This window comes from Falco peregrinus, chromosome 8 (genome assembly GCF_023634155.1).
Source record: "Falco peregrinus isolate bFalPer1 chromosome 8, bFalPer1.pri, whole genome shotgun sequence".
Taxonomy (NCBI): Eukaryota; Metazoa; Chordata; class Aves; order Falconiformes; family Falconidae; genus Falco; species Falco peregrinus.
In genome coordinates, this window is record NC_073728.1 from 14,995,523 (window position 1) to 15,018,307 (window position 22,785).

The 22,785-nt window shown below is 35.4% G+C and overlaps 1 protein-coding gene across 10 annotated transcripts in view; it reads right to left on the minus strand.

Moving 5' to 3' along the window:
* The window catches only part of ADAM23 (ADAM metallopeptidase domain 23), a 75,751-nt gene that overhangs the window by 35,433 nt on the left and 17,533 nt on the right, over positions 1 to 22,785 (minus strand). For all 10 annotated transcript variants that reach the window (XM_055812645.1, XM_055812644.1, XM_055812647.1 and 7 more), the window contains exons 4-11: positions 16,877 to 16,940; positions 12,348 to 12,430; positions 11,588 to 11,651; positions 9,197 to 9,269; positions 8,600 to 8,673; positions 7,628 to 7,693; positions 3,734 to 3,805; positions 1,958 to 2,124 (exon numbers count right to left, since the gene is read on the minus strand). In XM_055812645.1, coding sequence (XP_055668620.1) covers positions 1,958 to 2,124; positions 3,734 to 3,805; positions 7,628 to 7,693; positions 8,600 to 8,673; positions 9,197 to 9,269; positions 11,588 to 11,651; positions 12,348 to 12,430; positions 16,877 to 16,940 — 663 coding nt within the window. The remainder of the gene's footprint in view (positions 1 to 1,957; positions 2,125 to 3,733; positions 3,806 to 7,627; positions 7,694 to 8,599; positions 8,674 to 9,196; positions 9,270 to 11,587; positions 11,652 to 12,347; positions 12,431 to 16,876; positions 16,941 to 22,785) is intronic.

Genomic DNA, 22,785 nt, shown 5'->3' on the forward strand with positions numbered 1-22,785 from the left:
AGATCACACTTCCACACACACAATGATACACTGCATGCACATTAATCCTAATCTAGCATCAAAAGCAACTGCAAGTTTGTGAACAGAACACCGGCATCAAAAGAACCAATCAGATACAACCTTCAACAAAAATACTATTTTTATCTTTTAGACTCACAATCAGTCCCAACCCACAAACAGACCAAGCAGAGAAAGCTAAAGCACTAGATTCCTAAGAAAATACAATGATACTATTTCCTTTAAAAGGTAACAATATATTCCAAATTATAATCTGTCAGGAAATAATTCTGTACTGAAATGTATCAGTGTTGAATTATTTTTTTATTATACTCTTAATCCAAACCAATTCAAGTTCTAGTTTCAACTCCAAATGAAAGGACTGAGAAATATACCTAAAGGGAAAGTAATTCAACACTGTTCTTTAACTCTGCCTCCTTTCATTTATTCTTAATAAGTCCCAAATAATTCAGTTAAGTAAATGTAATCTGGAAGATATACATTATTCTATAAAATGTCTAGAAACTATTATGAATGATACCTATTTTAACTTCACAGGCATAATAATAAATCTGCACAGTCCTGGGCATGCATAACAAATGACCCTAATCTCTGAAAATGAAAACTTTTTACAACAGCAAAATCAATGTACCTTCCTGCATTTTTTAATGACAGGATACTCCATACAGGTATATATTTATTTTTGCAGAACACTCTGATAGGCATCAGAACTCTCAGATGACAGCTTAACTATACTAAACGCTTGAAGTTAGATGCTTTACAATAGGCAACCACAGTAAGGGCTGAGGTTGGTAGGCACTTTGGGGAATGGTCTAATTCAACCTCCTTGCTCCAAGGAAGCTCAGGTGGAACAGGCTGTGCATGGCCATGTCCCATTGGCTTTTGAGTATCTCAAATCACGGGCACTTCACAGCCTCTCTGGGCAACTTGTTCCAGCACCTGACCACCTTCACAATGAAAGGGTTTTTTCCCCCCTATGTTTAAATGGAATTTTCTGTATTTCAGTTTGTATTTGGAATCTTTCACTGTGCACCACTGAGAAAAGCCCGTTTGCCCATTGACAAACTCTTCAGCAAGGGACACAATACATGCATAAATGTAAATAAGACTGCATCATCATCAACAGTTTACATATGTTACAAAAAATGCAGTAAGCATTGTATTGCAATGCCTGTATTAAGGCAGTACAGCTATGACAGAAGCTGAAGGAAAGTCTTCATCCCCTATTTTTATCTTCCTCTGCAGAAACTGAGTAATAGGAGAGCCACACAGAAGACTTTTTTCACTCTGTCCTCATAGTATGCCATGCTGCTGGTAGAAGGCTTTAGATCTTTAAGCTGCACAGGGGACCTACTCTTCCTCCTCTTTTGTTTACAGTCCCCTGAAGTAAAAAGATACTGTTGCCCAAGGTTGATGTTGTGTCTGATGAAGTGGAATTTCCCCTCAAAATACACTGTGTCACAGAAAAAAAATCATTACTCCTCTAAAGGAGGAGACTTCCTATTAACAAATTATCACTGCAGCTACATGTGTGAATAAATATAGTAACTGGAATGCTCTTTTGGCAACACGTGATACCGTCAGTTCTGCCCTCTCCCGCTCTTTACTGGGAAAGCGGTACGTTACACACTTGATGAGCAGAACTAGCTGTCAAAGGCTCATCAGAAGACACTTCAAATATGTGACACTGTCTCCATGTTGCAAAGACATCCAAATTTCATTACAGATACATATCAACATGACTACAGTATACACTATGCCTATTAAAAATAGACTAACATGTTAAAAAATAGATTAACCTACCTAAGGCAGGCAGATGATGATTGATGTAGTGAATACCAAGCAAAAAAGTAAGCAGGAAGAGTCAGGTAGACCAAAGCAGTAAACAGAAAAGCATGTAAAACTGTAATAGTCTAAATCATTGTATAATGGTACATACGAGAGCAGGTGCACAGCATCAGCATGCTGTTTGATGTAGTGCTGTCGATATTTGGAGAAATCATGAAGCATCCGCAGAGGGTCAGGGTTAATATTAATACGATCTCTATCTGTCCAGGTTTCCACAGCAACAAGAACCACCCTGGTGTTCAGCTGTTCCTTGTATATCTGAAGGCAGAGACAGGACAGGCACAGGAGTAGAACACTGGGTCAAACATGCACAGTTAGCAAGCAAAAATAAAGCGGAAGGACAAGAGGGATAAAGCAGGAGGGAAACATGGGGAAATAGTTAGCTGGTAATGCCTTGGATTACCCAAAAGTTAATATTCTGGTCAACTTAAATTTTATGTTTTAGAGGACAAAAAAAACCCTTGCTGCTCCTTTTGTGAGCTGCTCCGTTTTCTTTAAAATTCTCATGTCAAATAATTTCACCACTGAGTTTTGCAGAAAACCTGTACAAAAATCAGCAAAGAAGAAATGTAAAGGTACACTGGGTGATGTCAAAGTAGAAGAAAAGAAAGATCTCAAAGACAATGAATAGCCAAAGCCAATTCTTAAGTCAAGATTAAATAATTTCTCAGTTCTCCAATATATCCAAAATTTAATTCACATAACGCTTGATTTTCATTTATGGTATGATCACTTCATGCTACTCAAGTAATGTGAGAAGTAAGAATATTAATCTTTCTATTAATTTTAATGTCACTGTAGTGACAGACAAGGAAATGACAATCAGGACATAATAATTACAAAACAGCTTTAAAATACCCATTTTAACTTTGTGCATGATACTGAAATAAACTGCCTCTCTCTTCAGGTTCAGGTCATCAAATGCCAAATTTTATTAACTAATATTATTCAGAACTTGCAAATCTACAAAAGATGCATTCCTTATCCAAAATAGACAGTCTGCCCATCAAGTCTTACATGGGACATGAGCAACACTTACTGATCATACTTCGTTATGATCTAAAAGCAGTCAGTAATTAATACATTGGCTGCCTAATGCATAAAATACACAAAAGGCAATTTAATTGGTCACTTCCATGAGGCACTATATGAAATAAATGCTTTTATTATCTTTTGTCAAATTACACCTACACCACACAACATAAATTGTAAATAACCTCCTGCAGTTATGACATTTACACTGAATAAACTAGCACTGACTACCATGCCAGTCTTGTACCTAGGCAGTATTACCCTTATAAAAACCTCAATGTATAATACTTCAGCTTAGGAAAAAAGGCAATAAATGTAAGAGCAAGAGAGAGCAACCAGCTAAGCTCAATTTTGTCCAAGAACTCTGAAGGAAAAAATAATATTAATATGCTTCAATCTGAGGGAGACACACTGAGAACATACATAGAAAATGATTAGTGACACGTAAGAGAAATCAATAAAGTTAAACCCCAGAAATTAGTGGATCAATAAAGACTTTACTTGTGTTTGCTGAGAGGAGAACTATTCCTGAAGCAAACAGGAAGGAAACAGATACTGAAAGCTTCTTAAAGTTTGAAATCCCCCATACCAAAGACAAACTCTGGCAGTTGCAAGCTTTGAGGAAAATGCCAAGGATAATTTGGTGGTTTCTTACACATTCACCTCAGGCTATTCTTCTGCAGAGGAAATGGAAATTAGTTTTTAAATATAATTTTTATAGCTGCTCTTTTTCTTTCTTTTTTTATCCTGGTACTTGCTAACATTAACTTTTTAAATACAGTGCTAAACTAACACAGTCAGTGACATAGTTTTCAGTAGAAACATTGATACTTACAGCATCTACAAGGTTTACCACAGACTTCGCAAAATTGTTTGTGTATGCATTTGAAGAACGGTGCTTTTTGAACTAAAAGGAGAAGAAAAAGTAGAACACAGTGAGAACTTAAATATTTATTACTAATTCTTTATTTTTACAGCAAGAAAGGAAAATGAATATTTTAGGAAAGAGTAAGAGAAAAATTCGAAAAGCTTTTCAGATCACACCCTGCATCTCATATACAAGAATCCCTGGAAGATAAAGGAAGCCATGTATGCTAGACAGCCTTTCAGATCTATAAAAGGAGCATTTAGCCACAAGAAGTATACTGCTCAGAATCAGAGTTCAAATGTTCAAGACAAAATTACAGGTAAACACGAACATAAACATGAGCTTAAAATTGAGAGAATGTTGTACCCATTAAAACTGTGCTTAACCTGACGAGTTAAATGTCAGACTGTACTAGCCACGTTCCATGACTGTAACTATGAGACACGAAGATGAAGCATTTATCACTTGTCCTGTGTACAGCTCTTTGCAAAGGCATCATTTCTCTACTATAGCACAAGACTTATGACAAGTAGCATTAGTGATACCAAAAAGCAAAAAGGAAGAGGGAATGAGTGGTAAAAGTAAATACATGTCTGAATGTGGATAGAGTTAAGATGAATATTTTAGGTTTTAATTTCAATTTCTTCATTACATTTCTATAGACTTAGATAAGCCATATTGCAAGTTCTGCCTCCTAATTTCTGTGCATGTCATTACAATTGTTTCCTGTCTTTCCTCATCCTGTCCCACAACTATCCTCTGTTCCAACTCAAATCTTCCGAAGATGTTGCTATGGTATCTGAATATGTTCAAAAAACTGTAAAGTTATAAACCAAAATTGCATTATGCAATATGATTTGCAGGCAGGAAAAATAAGTATTCAAAATTTCACAGAAAAGGAACACAAAATTGCATAGAACAAAGGGGTAAAAAGTCTTCTTTAAAAAACCCTTACTGATTTCAACTACTGGTTAAAAGCAACAGATCTCATCACCTCATGAACAAACGTTTTCAAGTTCCAGGAAGTGTCAGCTATTCCCACTCCAAAACACAGTACCCAAAGAGGCCTTGAAACAAGAGGGTCTGACTCTTCTCTGAGCAACTGAGTGGCTACTCTCATCAACTAAGTTTTATGATTAACTACCTTCCCAAATTAGAATTAAAAAACAGATAAACCCCCTGTTTTCCAGAATTATGCTTGGTGCGAAGGTCAAAGTAAAACCAGATAAAATTAAATAATTCTAAAATTAAATAATCCATTTCTCAAATTGAAAGTCAGGAGAGTGACACACACACAATCTTATTAGGTAACAAATTTTTCATCCCTTAAAATTACAGTTATTTTTGCACAAGCAATCTATTTTTATATGGACGAAATGCCACAGAGGTAACAAAAAGTTCAAACAATAATGACACTCATTCGTTTGACTGCAGGAAGAGAAATTTCTTACATATGCAGTTATTCAGTGTGAAGTTCCACAATGCTTCAGCACATCCACAGAAGACTTTAATACTCAAAGATCCTTCAGTGTAACTTTGCAGAACCCCCCTCCCCTACAACTATTCTCAAAACCAAGCACTTTCAGCTACAGTGCTAGTAGGTACTTACGATGTACACTGAGAAAAGTATGATGGGACTCTTGTTTGCTCCCTAGGGAACCATGACACCAGAACAAAACAAGGGGGGAAGGGTGGCTTTGGGTTTTTTATTTTGAGCCAATCCAAAACCTTCCCAGAAGTGGAAAGGTAAAATAACATGCTCTGGAAAATGTTTTGGTTTTCATGAAAGTATTTAAATGCCAAAATTAATAGCGATATACAACATATTATGTTTAAACACAGCTCCTCAACCAGAAATTAAGCTAAAATGCAACAGTAAAAAATGCAACAACCTAATTAAATATGTTTAGCTGTGTCTTTAGTGCTACAGGAAAGGAAAATTTTGTGAAAATGCATAGTATTAATCACTTAACAACACAATGACCAAAGAACCTTGCTGCAGGAGAAATCTGCCCTCTACTGGTAAGCAGAAAACCTTAGAAGTACATTTAGTGATCTCCTGGATTGGTGGGCTGTAACTCGTACTCGTGAACACTTCCTTAAGTATGTCCATTTTATTCCTTGAACAGAACTATTAATCTGCTTCTGAGTCATTGACAATCCTGAAGTAAAAGTCCTGATTGCTTGTGTTCTAACAAATAAAGCTTGAGAGGAGACAACAGTTAGTGTCTGTAACAAAGGTAGTGAACAAGATGGTTGTCCTTTAAGCACATCTGTAATACAGGACGCCAGAGGAAACACACAGACATAGAAATATTTTATCTTTACATGAAACACCAACCACAGACCTCAAAAAAGACAACAAAATGTCCATAACTTCAGTTACTGTGCCCCACCCCTAAACAACTAACTCCTGAGCACTCTTAGAATGGTTTCCTATCAGGTGGCTTTAGAAGTGAAAACAGTTGAAATTTCTGTCCTACTCTTTCCACCCATTCAAAGTCCGCTCCCCCAACCCCCCCCCCCCCCCCCGCCGAATTGACACGGCTTAAATATAGGTTATTTTTGCCCAGACTATTTCTATGATTTAATAAACAGATGAGGGAAGGTTGTATTATCTGTCTGCTCAGCACTGGAACAAGTACAAAATAACTGCATCCTGTTCTGTTATCTGCTATTTCTGGCTCTTTAAAATCATCCTTCAGTGCTGACAAAAAAGCCCACAACAACATAAAGCATTGGGAAAATATGCAGTAGAGCGAGAGATGCAAAGAGCTCTTACAAAAACTAAAAAGTTTATTTTGTTTGTACATAAAAGCAGAAACTTTTATCAACAGAATATGATTCAAAAAAAAAGGTCTTGTTCACGCAAAGTCATACCAAGAGTTCATGGTCCTTATTTGCCCCTCAGCCAATGAACAGCTGAGAAAGCTAAGTGAGACAAGGCATAATCAAGCTCTTTTTAGAGTAACTCAGCGTCAGTTGCAGTATATTCTTTGTTACTATAAAACTTTTAAACCTACACTGAGTAGTTTTCCATAATAGATATGCTCTAGTTAAAATGTAGCTGTTGGACTCAAATTTGTGATGCTTTTCAAAAAGGGCCTATAAAACAGTTGTTCAGGTTTCCAAGACTTATTACTCCCCAGCCCCCTCTCTCCTGATTTTTCGTAAGGGTAATACACAGGCACTTTGATAGCTTTACCTGGCATTATTAGTGAAAGCAGTAACATTTAAGTAACAAACGTCTCTTGGTCTGATTTCTTCCAGTCATCTCTCAAGACAAAAAGGAAAAAAAATGGGGTTTCCTCCCGCCCCCCCCCCCCCCCCCCCCCATTTTTTAAATCAAATGGCCAACTCTTTCTGAATTGAACAAACAACTTATCTTCCACTTCATTATGAATCTGGTTTGTAAGTGTGGAATAGTCAGGAAGAACAATCAGATAGTTCTGTCCACACGCTTTGCTGCATTAAAACTTAAATTAGCAAAATTGAACTCAAAGTAACAAGCTCTGACCTCTTTATTACTTTAAGGCTAGGATGTAATTTTAAAAAGTTTATAGCGTTTGTTCTGGACATAAACGTTTTGTTGCTTTACTTTGCTGGTTACAGGCATATTCAATTATCCATATGATACTAAAGTGTTTCAGACATATTTTGAATATATAATTGCTGTAGAAAAATCTTAGGTAACATTAAGCATTATTAGGTATTATGGCCTATACTGTGTCTTACAGTCCAAATGTTAGCAGCTGCTGCTAAATAAAATATTTGACCCAAAAGTAGCTGAAGCAGCACAGTGCTGTACATCAACCTACAAATTATAATCTAAAGGAAGATTACCTGAGTTGATACACTTACCATTTTATGGTCATTGACTATCATGAGCTCCAGATACTTCATTTCTTCAAAAATACCACGAGATACCTGATGGATTAAAGAAATTCTCTGAGAAGTCATGAAGATGTGATTTTCAAAAATAACTGAGCTGATTTAATAAGATTACCCATAAATATTACATAGGGTGTGTAAACCTGTAAAAACTGGGTCAGACATTCAACTAGGGTAAACAATGACAACTCCAGTAACTTAGTGAGTTATAACAAACACTAGCTGAGAATCTGAATCACATCATTAAGAATGTTTAATGTTCTTTTTGGTTCAGCGCAGAAGCCACCACTACCTCCCTCCTCCTCTCTTATTTTCATAAAGGAGAAAAATCAACACTAAAACCATTTGGTCTACTGTACTATTAATCAAAGATATAATGAGGAAGGAAGTTACTAAAAATAGATGCACTCTCAAACAATATGCTGTGGACTGTACAACTCTGTAAAGAAATACAGATTAATCTTTACCTCAATTATTTCTTGAACTGACACATATGCATGTGCAGATCATGAGGACTGTCCACTTCTGTTCTCTCAAAAACCCAGTTCTGGGTGTCCTCATTTGGATTTTTAATCATGCAACTTAACAAGCCAAATGAAATAAAGTCAGATATCTACAAAATAGCAAGACTTCATTCAGAATTATTCTTTATCCTCAAGTGGACTCAAAAATTAAAATTCTGAACTCATTTTCACTATTAAAGTTTTATTCAATTGATGTACAGTATTGCTGTCAATTTAGAAAGTTTATTCATTTTTCTCCAAATATTCTATTTTTAAAGAATAATCTTCTTGTTTTATCATTTGATAATTTTATTATGTGGCATTACGCTCCAAAAGTATTTGTTTTCCAAAGCCTACATTCTCTGAACATTAAAAAATCTGGAAATTAGTGGGTTTGGGTTTAAATATGGTCTTAACTCAAGGTCACACTTCTACTCACTGCTCTCTTTCTTCTCTTTCTCCTCAGCCACTGTAGTTCAGACAGAAAGGGCCATTCAGAACTAGATTCGGTGTCTGTACAAATTACAATTTAAGAATTTCATGGCATTATTTTAAACTGCTTACATACACTGTCCAAACCAAAAGTAGATTAAGATCACCACAATTAGAAGAGCCTTTGCTATCAAAAAGTTCATTTTTTAAAATCCACAAAATGTAAAATATATCAAAACTAAAGTAATTTAGAAATCTGAAGTTAAAAATAAAGCATGCAAGGGGAGGTAAAGAGATTGTAACTTCAGCTTAGAATATATGTTTTCTTCCATCTTGTGTCCTCCATAGCATTAATATCACTGATTAAATTATTTGCAGCAGAAAGCAAAATACAACTCTTCATGGAGGAAATCTTTCAGCTGCTTTTTGACAACTAAATTCCATCGCAATAATTGTGAAAAAAGTCAGGTTAGTATCTATTTTTCAAGTTTTTCTAAATAATCAGTAATTTTATATAGATTGCTAGCCTGATTTTCAATTTTTTCAAGTTATAGATACAATTATTTCCAATATTGAAAAACTCATAACATAAGCAAAAACATACCAAGGTCCTGCAACTGCTTGGAGGCTTGTGTTTCATAAGTTCTTTGGATGATATGTGGCCTACTTTTACTTTCCTGATAAGAAAAAAATTTGACATTTTCTTCTAATTAATAAGGCCAAGTGAAAAGTGAGGCACTTCTTTCAGTACTTATAATTTATATTATTTTTTCCATAAAATGCAAGCAACCATAGTACCAATTTGGCATAGCACTAATTTGAAGCAATCTACCTGCAATCCTGAGCAAATCACGGAGCCTCTCTGCTTCAGCGCATTTACTAGCCTACAAAACTGAAGTATCACAGATGTCTTAAAAGCCTTAGTGTCAGAGGACACAGACAACTGAATGCAATAAATCAAATGAGAAAGTATGTATATAGTTGAAATCTTCCTCCCCCAGACGAAAAGCAACTATTACTATTTATGACAAAGATCTATCTTTCTAATTGCAGCAAAATGCAAGAAACTAATCAACATGCTATCTTTAAGAGGATTATTTCACCCAGTTTTACTGGTGTATACAACACTTAAAAAGGAGAAGACTTTTAATGCATATATTCTTTAGAAGTCTGACATGCCCCAAATTACTACATTTTGGTATCTGTTCTAGAAAACAACTATCTTTTTTTTTCTGTAACACCTCCTCTGCAGAGCCTGCCAAAACAAGCAACTCTTTTCAAAGGGTCGGATGCTACTGTTCTGTAACTACCATAAGAAATACATAACGCACTGAAAGAAAATACTGCATATTTTTGCTGAGAGGTTTTTTTTTGGGGGGTGTGGAGGGATTTTAATACAGTATCTACTACGGTTAATCACCATTTAAGATTTATAACAAACAAACTACGTGTTGAAGGCTGTGTCCAAGATATTTATCTCATATAGTACAATCAAAAAATGAGCCTCTGAAGCTCTCTGTACCTGTATTATTTTGATCTTCAGTGAGTTTGGAAAAAATTTCATCTTCTCTGTCTTACCATTTAGAACTCCATGTGAATCCTTTGCAGAGCTGGCAGATGGTATCTCACTTTAATAACTAGAACTTTTGTTCTACTTCCAAGTTTTACTGAAACATCACATGGAGATCCTGGTTTCCTTTGTCCACCCAAGCAGAAAAAGTTAAGTTCTCCTCTGCCTACTATATGGATATTATTGTATAAATATAATATCCATGGATGTACTGTATCTGTGCTGTCAGTGTTCAGCCTTACAACCTTTATTAATATCTGCTATGTCAAAATGCATTATATAGCTTAACACATGGCATGCAATATTGGTCCTGAGGAGACTGAGAAATCTTTCTGGATGTACTATTTTCCTGCGTCTCTACAGTTTAATTTACAGGACAGTAACTGACTATCCAAATGATACTGATTCCTCTGAATGTTGATCCAGTTTCTTTTAAAGTATCAGGAGTAGAAAGATTTTCCAGAACTTTCTTTGGACTGTAAGTTAGCTTTATAGTCACTAAAATGTATCAGTTCTGCAGCATTACATTACTTGTCATATACTGGGAAGTACCAGAATGAGACAAGCTTGAGAGCTGTTATAGAGCATCAGAAATACATCCTACAGACCAAGCGGGGTACAAACCTTAAGAATTCTCTGTTTTGACGTTGCAGTCATTTCACTGAAAATTACTCCAATCAATGCAAGAGGTAGAAATTTACCTGGTTTTACTGTCTATGAAATCGAGTCAGTTCTATTAATAACTAAAGTTTTAGGAACAGCTGTATTACAATAACAATACTTAATATATTATTATTTTTGTACTCCAATTATCAAGACATTTCTGTAAATGCAGTCCTGCATGCTGATCCAGCATAGTCATATATCTGAATACGCTGGATCAGAATCATTTAAGCTATACAGTGACCACTGACTTAACAGATATGACCACTGACTTAACAGATATGAAGTTTAAGACATCCAGATATAATAATCTACTTCATTAAGCTCTTTGTGGAAACATGGCAGGTCAAGAGCAATCTGATCCAACTATGTAGAGATGGATGAATAAATGAATTCCAGAGATCCCTTCTATGAATTATAAATCCTTTAGTTCAAGTACTAGAGTGAATTGATAAACACTTTTTGATAGTCCATAACCATTTGCTATGGAAACAGTCTTATTAGTCTACTTTTAACATCTAAATGATCAACAGTAACTAGGAAAAGAAAGATTAAAGAGAAGCAGAGAAAAATCTTAGGTAGTTCATACTTATATAATTGTTGCCTTACATAAATTCCAGTCAAGTGTTTTAAAATACTTTTGTTTTTCATATGAATGTATAAGAGAGGTCATTCATTTATTGATTATTCTAACACTTTCATTTGCTATTCCTTGAGCACTCTCTTTCCCAAACCAAATAAATTACGTAAAAATAAACTTACTTCACTGTGGGTCAGATCCATCGGTTCTATCAAGTACAAATAAGTACTATCTTCAAACATGCCACTAGAACATGGAGAAAAAGAAGTGATATTTAGGATTACATGGCAATTAATTTCACTCCAGGATAGGATTTTTGACAAGTTAAAACCAAACTTGGGGCTGAAAACCTGATCAATATTAAAATACATTCCATATATGTTCACATTACTGCATTAGGCTAAAGCTAAGAATTTTTTTCTAAGAGATCAGGTGCATTTTAATGAACTAACACTGAACGTAAAGGCACCAAAGGGTAAAGATTTGACCTTGGAAAGGGGAAGACATTAGCATGCAGAATATAACCAACAGCTGAGTTGCACTTAACAGCAACTAATCCTAATAAGGACTAATTTCTTACATTTTTCCCTTGTACAATGTAACAGATCAATTTGTCTATTGGCTGACAGAATCATACATGAATACCGAGTATGCAAACTGCTGAAGTACAATTCTTGCTTAACTTTTACCATAATAAGTCCCATGGTGAAAGATTTATTTGCACTTACCACATGCAAAGGTTTCATGAGGAAGCATCAAAAGATTTTAATCTCAGTGATACTAAAAACAAATGCTAGCAGTCTGGTATACCTACTAATGGCATTTCAAAACATGAAAAATCTTTAGGCCTGTAGAATTTCAGTCCCTCACATATTAAGAGATAATACTGAAGAGTATTCATTAGTGAATAGCCTTGTTTGAAAAATGAGAATGTGCACTTACTGAAGTCCATTACAAGTTGAAAGAGCAGCTTTGGAATCCTTGACACCTCTGATATTTCCATGGTAGTAACAATGCTCTCCACCCTAATAATTTTTAAAACAATCACACACATAAAATTACACTGATTTAATGTCTGTTGCTTAAAATGAAGGAAAAAAAAAAGATCTAACACATTAGGTAAAATTTCAGAGAAACCAGTGACTGCTAAAGTAAATACCAATGACCAGACCTAGTTGCTTGGAAGACAAGAACTGTGCCCAGTGAAGGCTATTTATAAGTCTTCAAGCCATAACATGGGTTATTCTTTTGTTGAAGTCACAGCATTCTTGATCATTTGTTAAGTGCATTTCTTTGTTGCAAACCAATTCTGTAAAAATATTATGCAATGTATGTTACATGAGCATCAAATCATTTCTTGAAGCCTTCCAGGTCTGTTAAAATTACAAGTGATACTGTCAGTGTTCATCAATCACCTGGCATGCATTTGACTTAGAACTGGATTCACCAGTTTTGTCTTAGTAAAAATTCATCAATTAAAATGTTACATCATTAGACTATAGGTACCGGTATCACTAATGATGAATGAGCCAGAAAGTGAATCCAGTGCAGCAACACTGAAGCATACAGTTGCATTTATACTATACTACAAGTCAACTCTTGTTAACTGCATAAAATTCCAAATAGATGCAAAATCCAAATCATTCAAAAAAGGCATGATTTTTGTGTTTCTCTAAGTAAGTTGGAAATCATGTTTTAGACAAGGTCCTGCCTTTTATTTAAAAAATAGTAACATTTTAATTACCTACAAGTGTGTTTAAATTTTAGACTTAAATAAAACCCCCAAATTAAGCAAACTACATCCAAAACTGCAATCCAAACCCTCAGTTCTCAAAGGGCCTTATGATATAAAATAAGGGAGACACTGCTGAATGCTGCAATGCAAGATTCAAACAGTCAACTGATGCAAGGATTAGGCTGAATAGAATTGCTGCAAAATGTGCTACCAAATGGGTGTGCAATAAAGCTCTGTATAGTCTTTCACTTCTCCAAAAGAACGTAAGGGAAACTACAACATGTGTAATACATGGGAGGGGGGACAGCACAGAGCAGGAGACCAAAATACCACAGAGAAGAACTTAAAATATTAATGTTCTAATCCAGAAAAAACTTGGTCTGATGCCAGCTAAACTCTAGTGAATGCTACACATCCTCCTCTGAATTAAAAGTGCAGGTTCACTGGACCTGCCTGGTTCGCATCATAGGATGACCTAAATTGAGCTCTCCTCTCCTGAATCAACTAGCTCCTATCTAAGCCCTCCTTAAAGTGGGCAGACAATTTAAAGTGTGCTCAGAACACAAGTAAGACAGTGACAAGATGGATCCTCACAAAATAAGAGTTGCAGTGGCTTTCTTTTCAAACTATTGACCCTTACATGTCAATGTTCCTCTCTGGCTAATAACTACAGCACTCATCCCAGGTTTCCCAACTGCCGAACAATTTTCCCCATCACCTTGAGGAGAGTCAACTTACATCTCCTCATCTTCTAAAAGTGTGCTCTGTCTCCAAAGCTACTGGCTACTTTGCGTCAGAGCACCCTACATGAATCAAGCTAAAGCAGTGTCATTTTGTAGAAAACACAAAGATTTATGAGGTCAGAAAGAGGGAGCATGATACTGTACCCCAGAGGCTAGGAAATTCTAGCAGGAGGTCTTACTTAACAGCAGACTACAATAAACAAATGATTCACATGAGAAATGCAGCGATAACTGTTTTATCAAAGCATCATCTATCTACTCACATACAAGAATTGCTAGTGTTACAATAATTTTGTTAAGATCTTTTTAAATCTTCATTTTTTTACTGTCTGTAGTTTCACAGTTTGTTGTTTTTCTCTGTATGTTGTAATTCTCTTCTATGTAATACATTTGTGTGATTTAATTTCTCCATGTAATCAAAGTAGAGTTCTACTGGACTATCAAGATTTTTGTATTATGTGATTTTAAATAGCTAAATATGTATAAAAATCTAAAATCTTTAGTATATTTTTAGCATTTCATACTACTGGCAGCCACATGGCAAATATTAAATCCTTTATCTCTATTCTGATATAGAAACTAATTCTATCCTTATTGCTGGATAGCAGAATTACTAATCCCTAAAACTTCACAAATGGCTGAGGAATAAATTAATTTGCCTGTTAGAAGCTTACAGAACTACTTATCATGACTAAGAGTAAAATAAACTGGCTTCATAGGAATGTTTCAACTGAGTAAACAAGAGCGGTATGTGTATATCCTATGAACAGAAACAAAGCATCAAGAGCAACATTAACAGACTGTTCAAGCTATGAATGTTTAGAAAGAAACAAAGAAGCATTACTTTGGCTTTTCTAAAGAAAAGGACTAGTGAATTTAGAAGCTGTTCAACACCAGAAATTCTGCTGCTATAGGTCAGTGAAGCTAAAATGAGGAAAACTGAATGATACTGATTTACCTCATTTAAGTAGTTGGTCTTTAATGTCTACCAACAATAACCCCAGCTAAACTAAAGTTATACTAAAAACCCTTAAGTATGGTTGGCTCTCTCACACACTGTTTGAAAAACCTATCATTGATCATCAAAATATTCTTAATTCTGGTGTCGTGTCATCTGAATACCAACAAGCATATTGCATGCATTCCTTCTGCAATTATTAGAAGTCAAGGAAGTACCAAATTCGCAAGTACTCTTTAAGTATGCACAGCATTACTTGCATTTTGCATCTTACTTAATCTTATTTAATACTTAATCAAATTCCTAACAGACTGTTGTGCATAATTAAATCAAAGTACTACACAGAAAATAATCACTACATACTTAGCTTTCCATCAGTGAGAATGCATACACCAATTTTTAACAACTAAATCATGATTAACTTTCTCACACAAGTAGCTTTCCAAAAATTTTTTGCAAAAGAGAGTCATCCAAGTAAAGAAATTGCTGCTTGTTCTTCAGTGTTTTCACTCTAGTAATAAACTAGCCCTTTCTAGAAAATACTTTTCATCAAGATCTCACTTCTTTACATCCACATCAGGAAACAAAACGATCTTTTACTTACATAGGTCTAAAAAGGGTTGTAAGATACTGCAAAAGACCACGATACAGTCCTTATTTGATTTCCTACACAAATGGTGTATTTTTTCTGAACTTACAATGAGGCCTTTTACAGATTAATGTGACCTCAGGAGCTCTATTATTGTTTCTAAAGAAATCAGTTCCAAAAACATCCCCTAGGAAGTTTGTATCAAATTACTGCAGCTCACAAAGGTAGTCCCATTTGCTGAGTCTAAAATTCTAATATAATTTTCCAGTCAGATTCATGATTCAGCAACCGCAGTGCTGTATGCTAGTGCTGCAGCTGACAATTGCATGAGCTTGTCTAAATGCCAGAGGGAATTGTTTTCTTGCATCATTTAGCATTTTTGCCTATTTTGCAGAGTACTGAGTCTTAATGAAACAACTTTCTTAGTATGTTACATGAAACTATTTTTCTATTTTCAGTGGAAAAAAACAGAACAGCATATTGCAATCATTGTATTGCAATGTAATTGTTTAATTTTGCCCTCATCTGCAGTATATTGTTTTATTTGTGATTCTCTATAACAAGGGTGAAATAATGAACTAGACTTCTAATAATTGGACAAACAGTCCTGACTTGCTAAAGGCATAAATGCAACTTGAATGCTTGCTTCCCTTCACTCTAAGTAGAGATGTATTTCACATGTAATAAGCTCACAACAAATACTCCAGCATTCATACCAAATATTAAAGAAGTCATTCCTGAAAACATAGTTTATAACCTTCCTAGGAACCCACCAGTCCTCATTTTGTTATTACAACAAACAAACAGACTAATCTGGTTCCCTTAGGGCTGAACTATCTTGCATAACTTTAATCTCTTTGTCTTGGGATCAATAGCCTATGGCACTAAATGCCATTTGGGAACTAGTTTGACAAATAAATTTGATTGGATGTCAAGGAATATGCTGGTTTTGTAATAACTGAAACATTAACCTCTGGAGTTAAGTCTTTCATTTTCTGTTTCACAACTGTATAATTCTTACAAAGAAAAGTCACTGCAAGTTCTTTTTGTTTTGTTCAAATGTCTTACATTACCATTATCCCTTTCCCTTGCTCTTCGTGCTAAGGACATGTAAATAATTAATGAAGACTATAATGATGATGACTTCAACCCCTCCACCCCCTACATTTTACAAGATGCAATTGTTCTGGCAGTATCTGGATCATCCTCACTACCAACACCACCTACCACTGCCTACCCCCCACCCTGACACACAGCTTTCCTTTCCTGTACAATTCTTCTTGCATTACTGAGGTATTCTTCCAAGATTAAATCAGTTAGCTTGTATGCACGGAAAAAGGCTTCTGGTGGTTTTAAGTCTTGCAAAACTTTTTTCCATTTTTTTAACATTTTATTGGCATTATTCCTTCATAAAGACCATTCTGACAAATTTTAGGGGCACAGTACCTTAGAAAACTTCTGTTTTCCATCTTCATAGTGAATCTCCACATAATTGGAAGATAACAGGTCACTATCAAAGAAAGGAAAAATCAAGATGAGAAAAATCTGAATATTCTTTCTGTTGCTATAGATGGCTTCAGGGTTTTTTGTTAGAATTTTCAAACCATTTTTTCTTTCCTTGTAAATTAGTTTAAAAGAAATCAAGCAGCTTCCATCCATTAAACTATTTATTGAGGCACTGGAAATCAGAGTGTGTCACAGAAGGGGGAATTTCATTCTGCAATCTAATCCCCTGTATTTTAACTTTACAGTATCAGCCTTTTAAATATGCAAAAAAAATCCCATGGCTTTAGGACTTAGTTTTCTTCCAGTAACTGGTACTGACGAAATGTATATTTAGTTCATTATTGTTTTTAAGTAAGTTCTGTAGTTTATCTAAAAGTTAAACAGAGCATAAGGTTGAACAAATAGATACACAATTGTTCTGAAGACAAAAACACATACTTTACCTGTACCTCACTTTCACAACTGCAAATACTCCGGGTTTTTTTACAAAAAAGTAATATTCTTTAAAAAAAAACAACACCCCCAGCCTCCCCAATATTCTTTTTCTTCCTTTTGCTTTTTCTTCTCAGATTCTTATTTTTATCCTAACTCTGACAAGACAAATTTGTGAAGCATAAAAATTTCCCATACTGTATAATTTACAGTTCAAATTTCTTTTTTTTTTTTAATAAGATTAGCTAGCCTGTATATATGCTGGGATAACATCAATGCCCCATTCACCTCTCAGCCCGTTATAATCAGGCCTGCAGCACAGCGGCCCAGGGAGAGCAAAGCAATTAAATATGTTAACTGGCCCCACCATATACACAAGATAAGCATTTTACTTAATGTGGTCCAGAATTCTCAGCATTTTTCAAGCCTCTAAGAGTGTGCACCCTTCCAAATTTAAAAAAAAAAAAAAAAAATCATTAAAGAGTCTGATAGTGGTACATATATCAAAACAAAAATACTGTTGCTATGAATAAAAACCATCATCATTATGGAAGCCTGGTCTAACAAAATAGCTCTGATGGGAATTCACAACTAGCAACAACTTATGATAATGGATATTTCAACTCAGATTAGGCTATTAGCAATCCTGATAACACTTCTAACTATAGGACTACTGGCTTATAAAATCAATTCTTCATGCCACATTTATTAGACACGACATTTATCAGAGAAGGTTCTGCAGAAGTCAGTTACCAGTAGTTCTCTTAAAAAGTACTTTTTCATGGAACCAAGGGACCATGTTATGGGCACCCTGTGCCTGCAAAACCAACACAAAGAGCCATAAATAATTACTTAAGTCTCATCACTTGTCTTAAACTTCATTTTGATAGCAATATTTAATAGATATATTTTTAAAGTGCAGATTTAAAAATAAATCTAGTTGCAAAAAATCAATTAACTTTCTCTATTTGTATCATAGTAACCTACAAATTTTATGCAAGAGAATACAAACACTTTATAAATAGTGTAAGCACTTGACTACAACGCAAACATCCACTTCTTCAATGTGGCAAGGTTTGAAGCTTCTGAAAAGGATTACGTATACAAAGCAATTAAACTTTAGAGTGTTAATAATGTCCTTTTCTTCTTTGCATTTTTCATAGTTATTATGAAGCATAAGCACTGTCGTCTTCAGTACTTAACAGGTTAATATAGACAAGACTAGAGGTAACCGCTTGAATTCACAGTGACCATTTGATTTCCTCAGACCAATTCCAGTATCAGGATTTATCCGCCCATTTCCAAGTCAAGCTCACAATCCCACACCCCTCTAGCAACCTTACGCGACTGATCTCAAAACTGCTATCAGTGCTATCTAGTGCTTTTGGTATCTTGTAAGACTTATAGTAGGTGACTTCCAACTGTGTCTACTGACACACAAATAACTGTAGTTTAATTACTGCATTCATCTCCTAGATTTATCCCATTTCATGTGACATAAGGGCTGATCAAAATTTCTTTACTTCACCTTTTGCAACCTTTGCCGTTCTTCAGCTTCTCATTACTTCCAGCTGCAAAGGGATTTCTGATTCAAGTAGTAAATACAGTGTCCCACACAATATCTAACATGGCATGCTTATGATGGAATACTCCTATATATGCGTTACAAGCATAAAGCAAGGATGCAGCACAGTGGCTTTTCCAGCAGTCTCTACATTTTTTTCATTGCTGACTTTCCAATGCTACTGCCCTGTGAGATCTGCTGAATATAAGGCACAATGATGAAATTCTCCATAGTAAACAAATTATAGCCAGAGAAAACTGAGGCGTACTATTCATGACATACTGTTCAAACGTATGCCATAAACAAAATGCACCTGTAATTTGTGAACCACCCTTTTGCCAAAAGTAACACAGTATCTACCACCTAGAAGTTGGAGTAGAAAATCTATTGTAAGACTACTCTCTTTCACAAATCCATTTTCATGCTACACTGTAACAAGATATTTAACATTACTTTCTCATCATTATTATGTTACGCTGGTCACACAATCACCAAGGTACTGCAAGGGTATTTTCCTCTTGACATTTCCCACAGGGTAGCAAGAATTTTGAACTTCCCATTGAAAAAAAATCAGCCAGCTTCTCCTTAAACTGTATGCCTCTACCTTGGTTAGGTACCCAGATTCTGTACCTTGTATCACTTACTCTTATCTCAAGTATCTGTCTACCCTAGCAAACATCTTAAAGAAGACCTTATTTCCAATCATCCAGAAATCTCTCAAGTCTTTTAGAAATAGCTGATCTGAGACAACTATGACCTTATTCAGGGGAATAGGGGAGAACGGGAGGGGGACAGTATGTTTACAGGCATTTCCAGCACAGCTCTGCCAGTACACACAACCAGTCGCTTCTGTAACAAAGCTAGTCTCAGTCCTGTTCTCTGTATTTGTAGCAACATCAGTACAAACACATCCATAACTTATAAATGGTTAGTATTTAAGTGTGACATTGCAGAGAGTAGTCTAGGATTGAAAAAAATATTTGAATACTGCCACAAAGAAAAATCATAGAATTTGAGTAAAGGAGTTTGTTCTGTATTTTGCTAAAGCTCCAGGAATAACAACAGCTGTAAAAATAAGCATAAAGCTGCTACTGCAAATTTTCCCTACCACAACTTTTACCTGTTATTAATGCTGACAAATCTGACAAAAGACAGGAGAAGTTATTTAGAAAAGAAAAAAAAATGAAAAGAACTCATATTTTTCTAACACGAAAGACATACACAGAAGAGCACTGTAATTTCACCAGTAGGTGTGATGGGAACCTTTATGCAAGCGGCATCAAAAACAAAGGCCCAGAATACACAGAGCTCATGCAGAAGTACAAGAAGGAATGAGATACTGAACTCATGCATAATGGGTCTCCACATCACAAAATAACTATTATTCCTTCATTATCGTTTACAGAATGTCTAAATTTACCTCTGAAGGGCAGCTCTGAATTTCAGAAAATACATTTGTACCTCATCTACAGTGGAATGTGTTTTGTCACCTTTCAGTTGGTCCATTTACATTTTGATTGAACAGAAATGCATCCAGTACAGCAAATTTGGCTTTGCTCAATACTATGAGCACCAGAAACAGTGCAAGCTTTAATTGAAATAATTGTGTAAGTCATGATCACTTAAGTCAAAAGCATACTTAGGCTAGTGACACATTAGTATGATGCTTTACAGTGAACACATCAAATTGCAACATTCTTAATGAATGCATGAGAAAAAAATTTTTTTAGTCTGCCATGTCCTTTTCTATAGTTCCTCCCATCCTGCCTTGCTTGTCTTAAGAGAGCTGGTGATGCAGGACAGCTGAATAAAAACAACTACCTATCTGAGTTACATTGAGAGATGCTAATAAACAGCAAAGGGATATGCCATTCCCAGTAGCTGTTGCCTTTGAAGACACAGGCCAGCTGTTAAAAGCAAACAGCAGATGCTTTCTGAAGAACTCACATCCACTTCCCTGGCACGTATATTTCACTGCTGCTGTTTTCATTAGCAGGAGAGCTGCAGTGTGAAAAGTGGCTTACCTCAGCTGGCATCTAACTATCCTGATGAAAAGCATTGACTGGGGTAGGTAAAGGCTATGAGATGACTAAAAAGTTACCTCAAGTAACCAAGTTTGCTTCCAGGAATCTAGTACGCAGACTGCAGGAAATCAGACTACAGCTGAATTACCTTTCTTGCATGCAAAATAATCTTTATACTAACCTACTCCCAAGCAATATCTTTTTAAGTATTCTGAAATTATTCAAGTACAGTATGTACCAGTGTCTGAGCAACCTAGTTTAGCTGAATTACTTAACTGAACACACATCAGATGCTTCTGTCCATTTGACAGATATAGTTTAGTAGCACATAAAGATGTGAAAAACAAATTGAAACCATGTTACAGCATTCTCTTTGATCATCAAGACACTGTCACCTAATGAAATGGCCATTTGTAGCCTTGTTTCTATTACCAGTTTCAATTATAACCACCAGCTTTGTTGAAGCAACTTTTCTTACAGGAATTTACTATTATGTTTCCAGTATGTATTTTGAGTAGTCTTTACTTGATTGTTGTCTTTGAAGCTACTCTGACAAGAGTGTCTCCAATGAATAAATATACTGCAAATATTCATTGTTATTTTTTAAAACACAGCAAGGTTTCACTACTTACTACCTTGAAGGAGCTTAAAAATCAAAATGTGGTACGGGGATCAAGCATCTGTGTTTACAATTACAAGCAATTAAGAGAAACAACTGATGATCCAGGTGTGCAGGTAAACTTTCTCATAACTATGGAATCAAAGAAGGTCCACACTCACTTCTGCTGTTAATACCATAATGACTCTTTAACAGTGAACAGTACACTTCTTTAAAAATCACTTCTTGCATAGTCTTGCTCTTGTCGTTTGGTTTTGTTTGGTTTGTCTTTTGGATAGAGAAAAGGATGACCTGACAACAAATTTACTAAACTGAAATTACCTAGGTGATACTTTAAGTATTTTTTTAAGAGGTCCTCAAATGGGGAAAAGTCCAAAAAAGACTGACAGGAAAGTGTGTTCTGAAGTCATATAGAATGGTGCAGGAAATACTCCTGATTGTTTTCTGGACCTGTCTGCCTCCCTCAGTGCAAGAAGCACTGAGTCAGTTTAAGGGAGTTCAGACAAATTCTTCATGATCCTTTCTCTCATTATGTCCTGACGCCCTCCATATGAGAACAGAGCGTGTTCTATTTTAATGCCTACTTCAGCAAGCATTTTAAAAGTAGGAGCTTGAATATTAAGAACATTATGTTGCTCAGTTTCCGCCGTATTTACCTTTACCATAGCAATGAAGAGGATACTATGTGTGCTATATAAAAGGATATGAAGAAGTGAATAACAAGATGATATTACAGAAGATACAAGTACTGTGTCATGGGAAATACCTCCATAATAACTTGCTGATAGAACTTTCCCACAAAAGCAATCGACAAAATAAAGATTTCATTTAAACAACTTTTCAAGTTCATTCAGTGTTGCATTTTAATTGATCCCTTTCTTCCACCACCAGCTTGAAAAACAGGTAGTTTTGAATTATCAGTAAAAATTTTATTAACCTGTAGTGCAAGGTTGAGGGCTGCCATCTGTCTTTGCCAGAATGGTCTCAATCAGTGGTAACCAGTATTTGCCAAAGATTCCTTCATTTAAAGCAAGCTGTTTTACACACAAAAGAAACTTGGGTTTCTTCTCCTCTTAAAGAATTCACTAAATGTTGGGCATGGTCTGATACTTTGTGTCTAATGTTAATTTAAACCAACTCTTACTACCAAGGAAAAATCCAATGAGATGAGGATGTGGGGGTTTTTTGTTACATTTTACTTCTAATACTA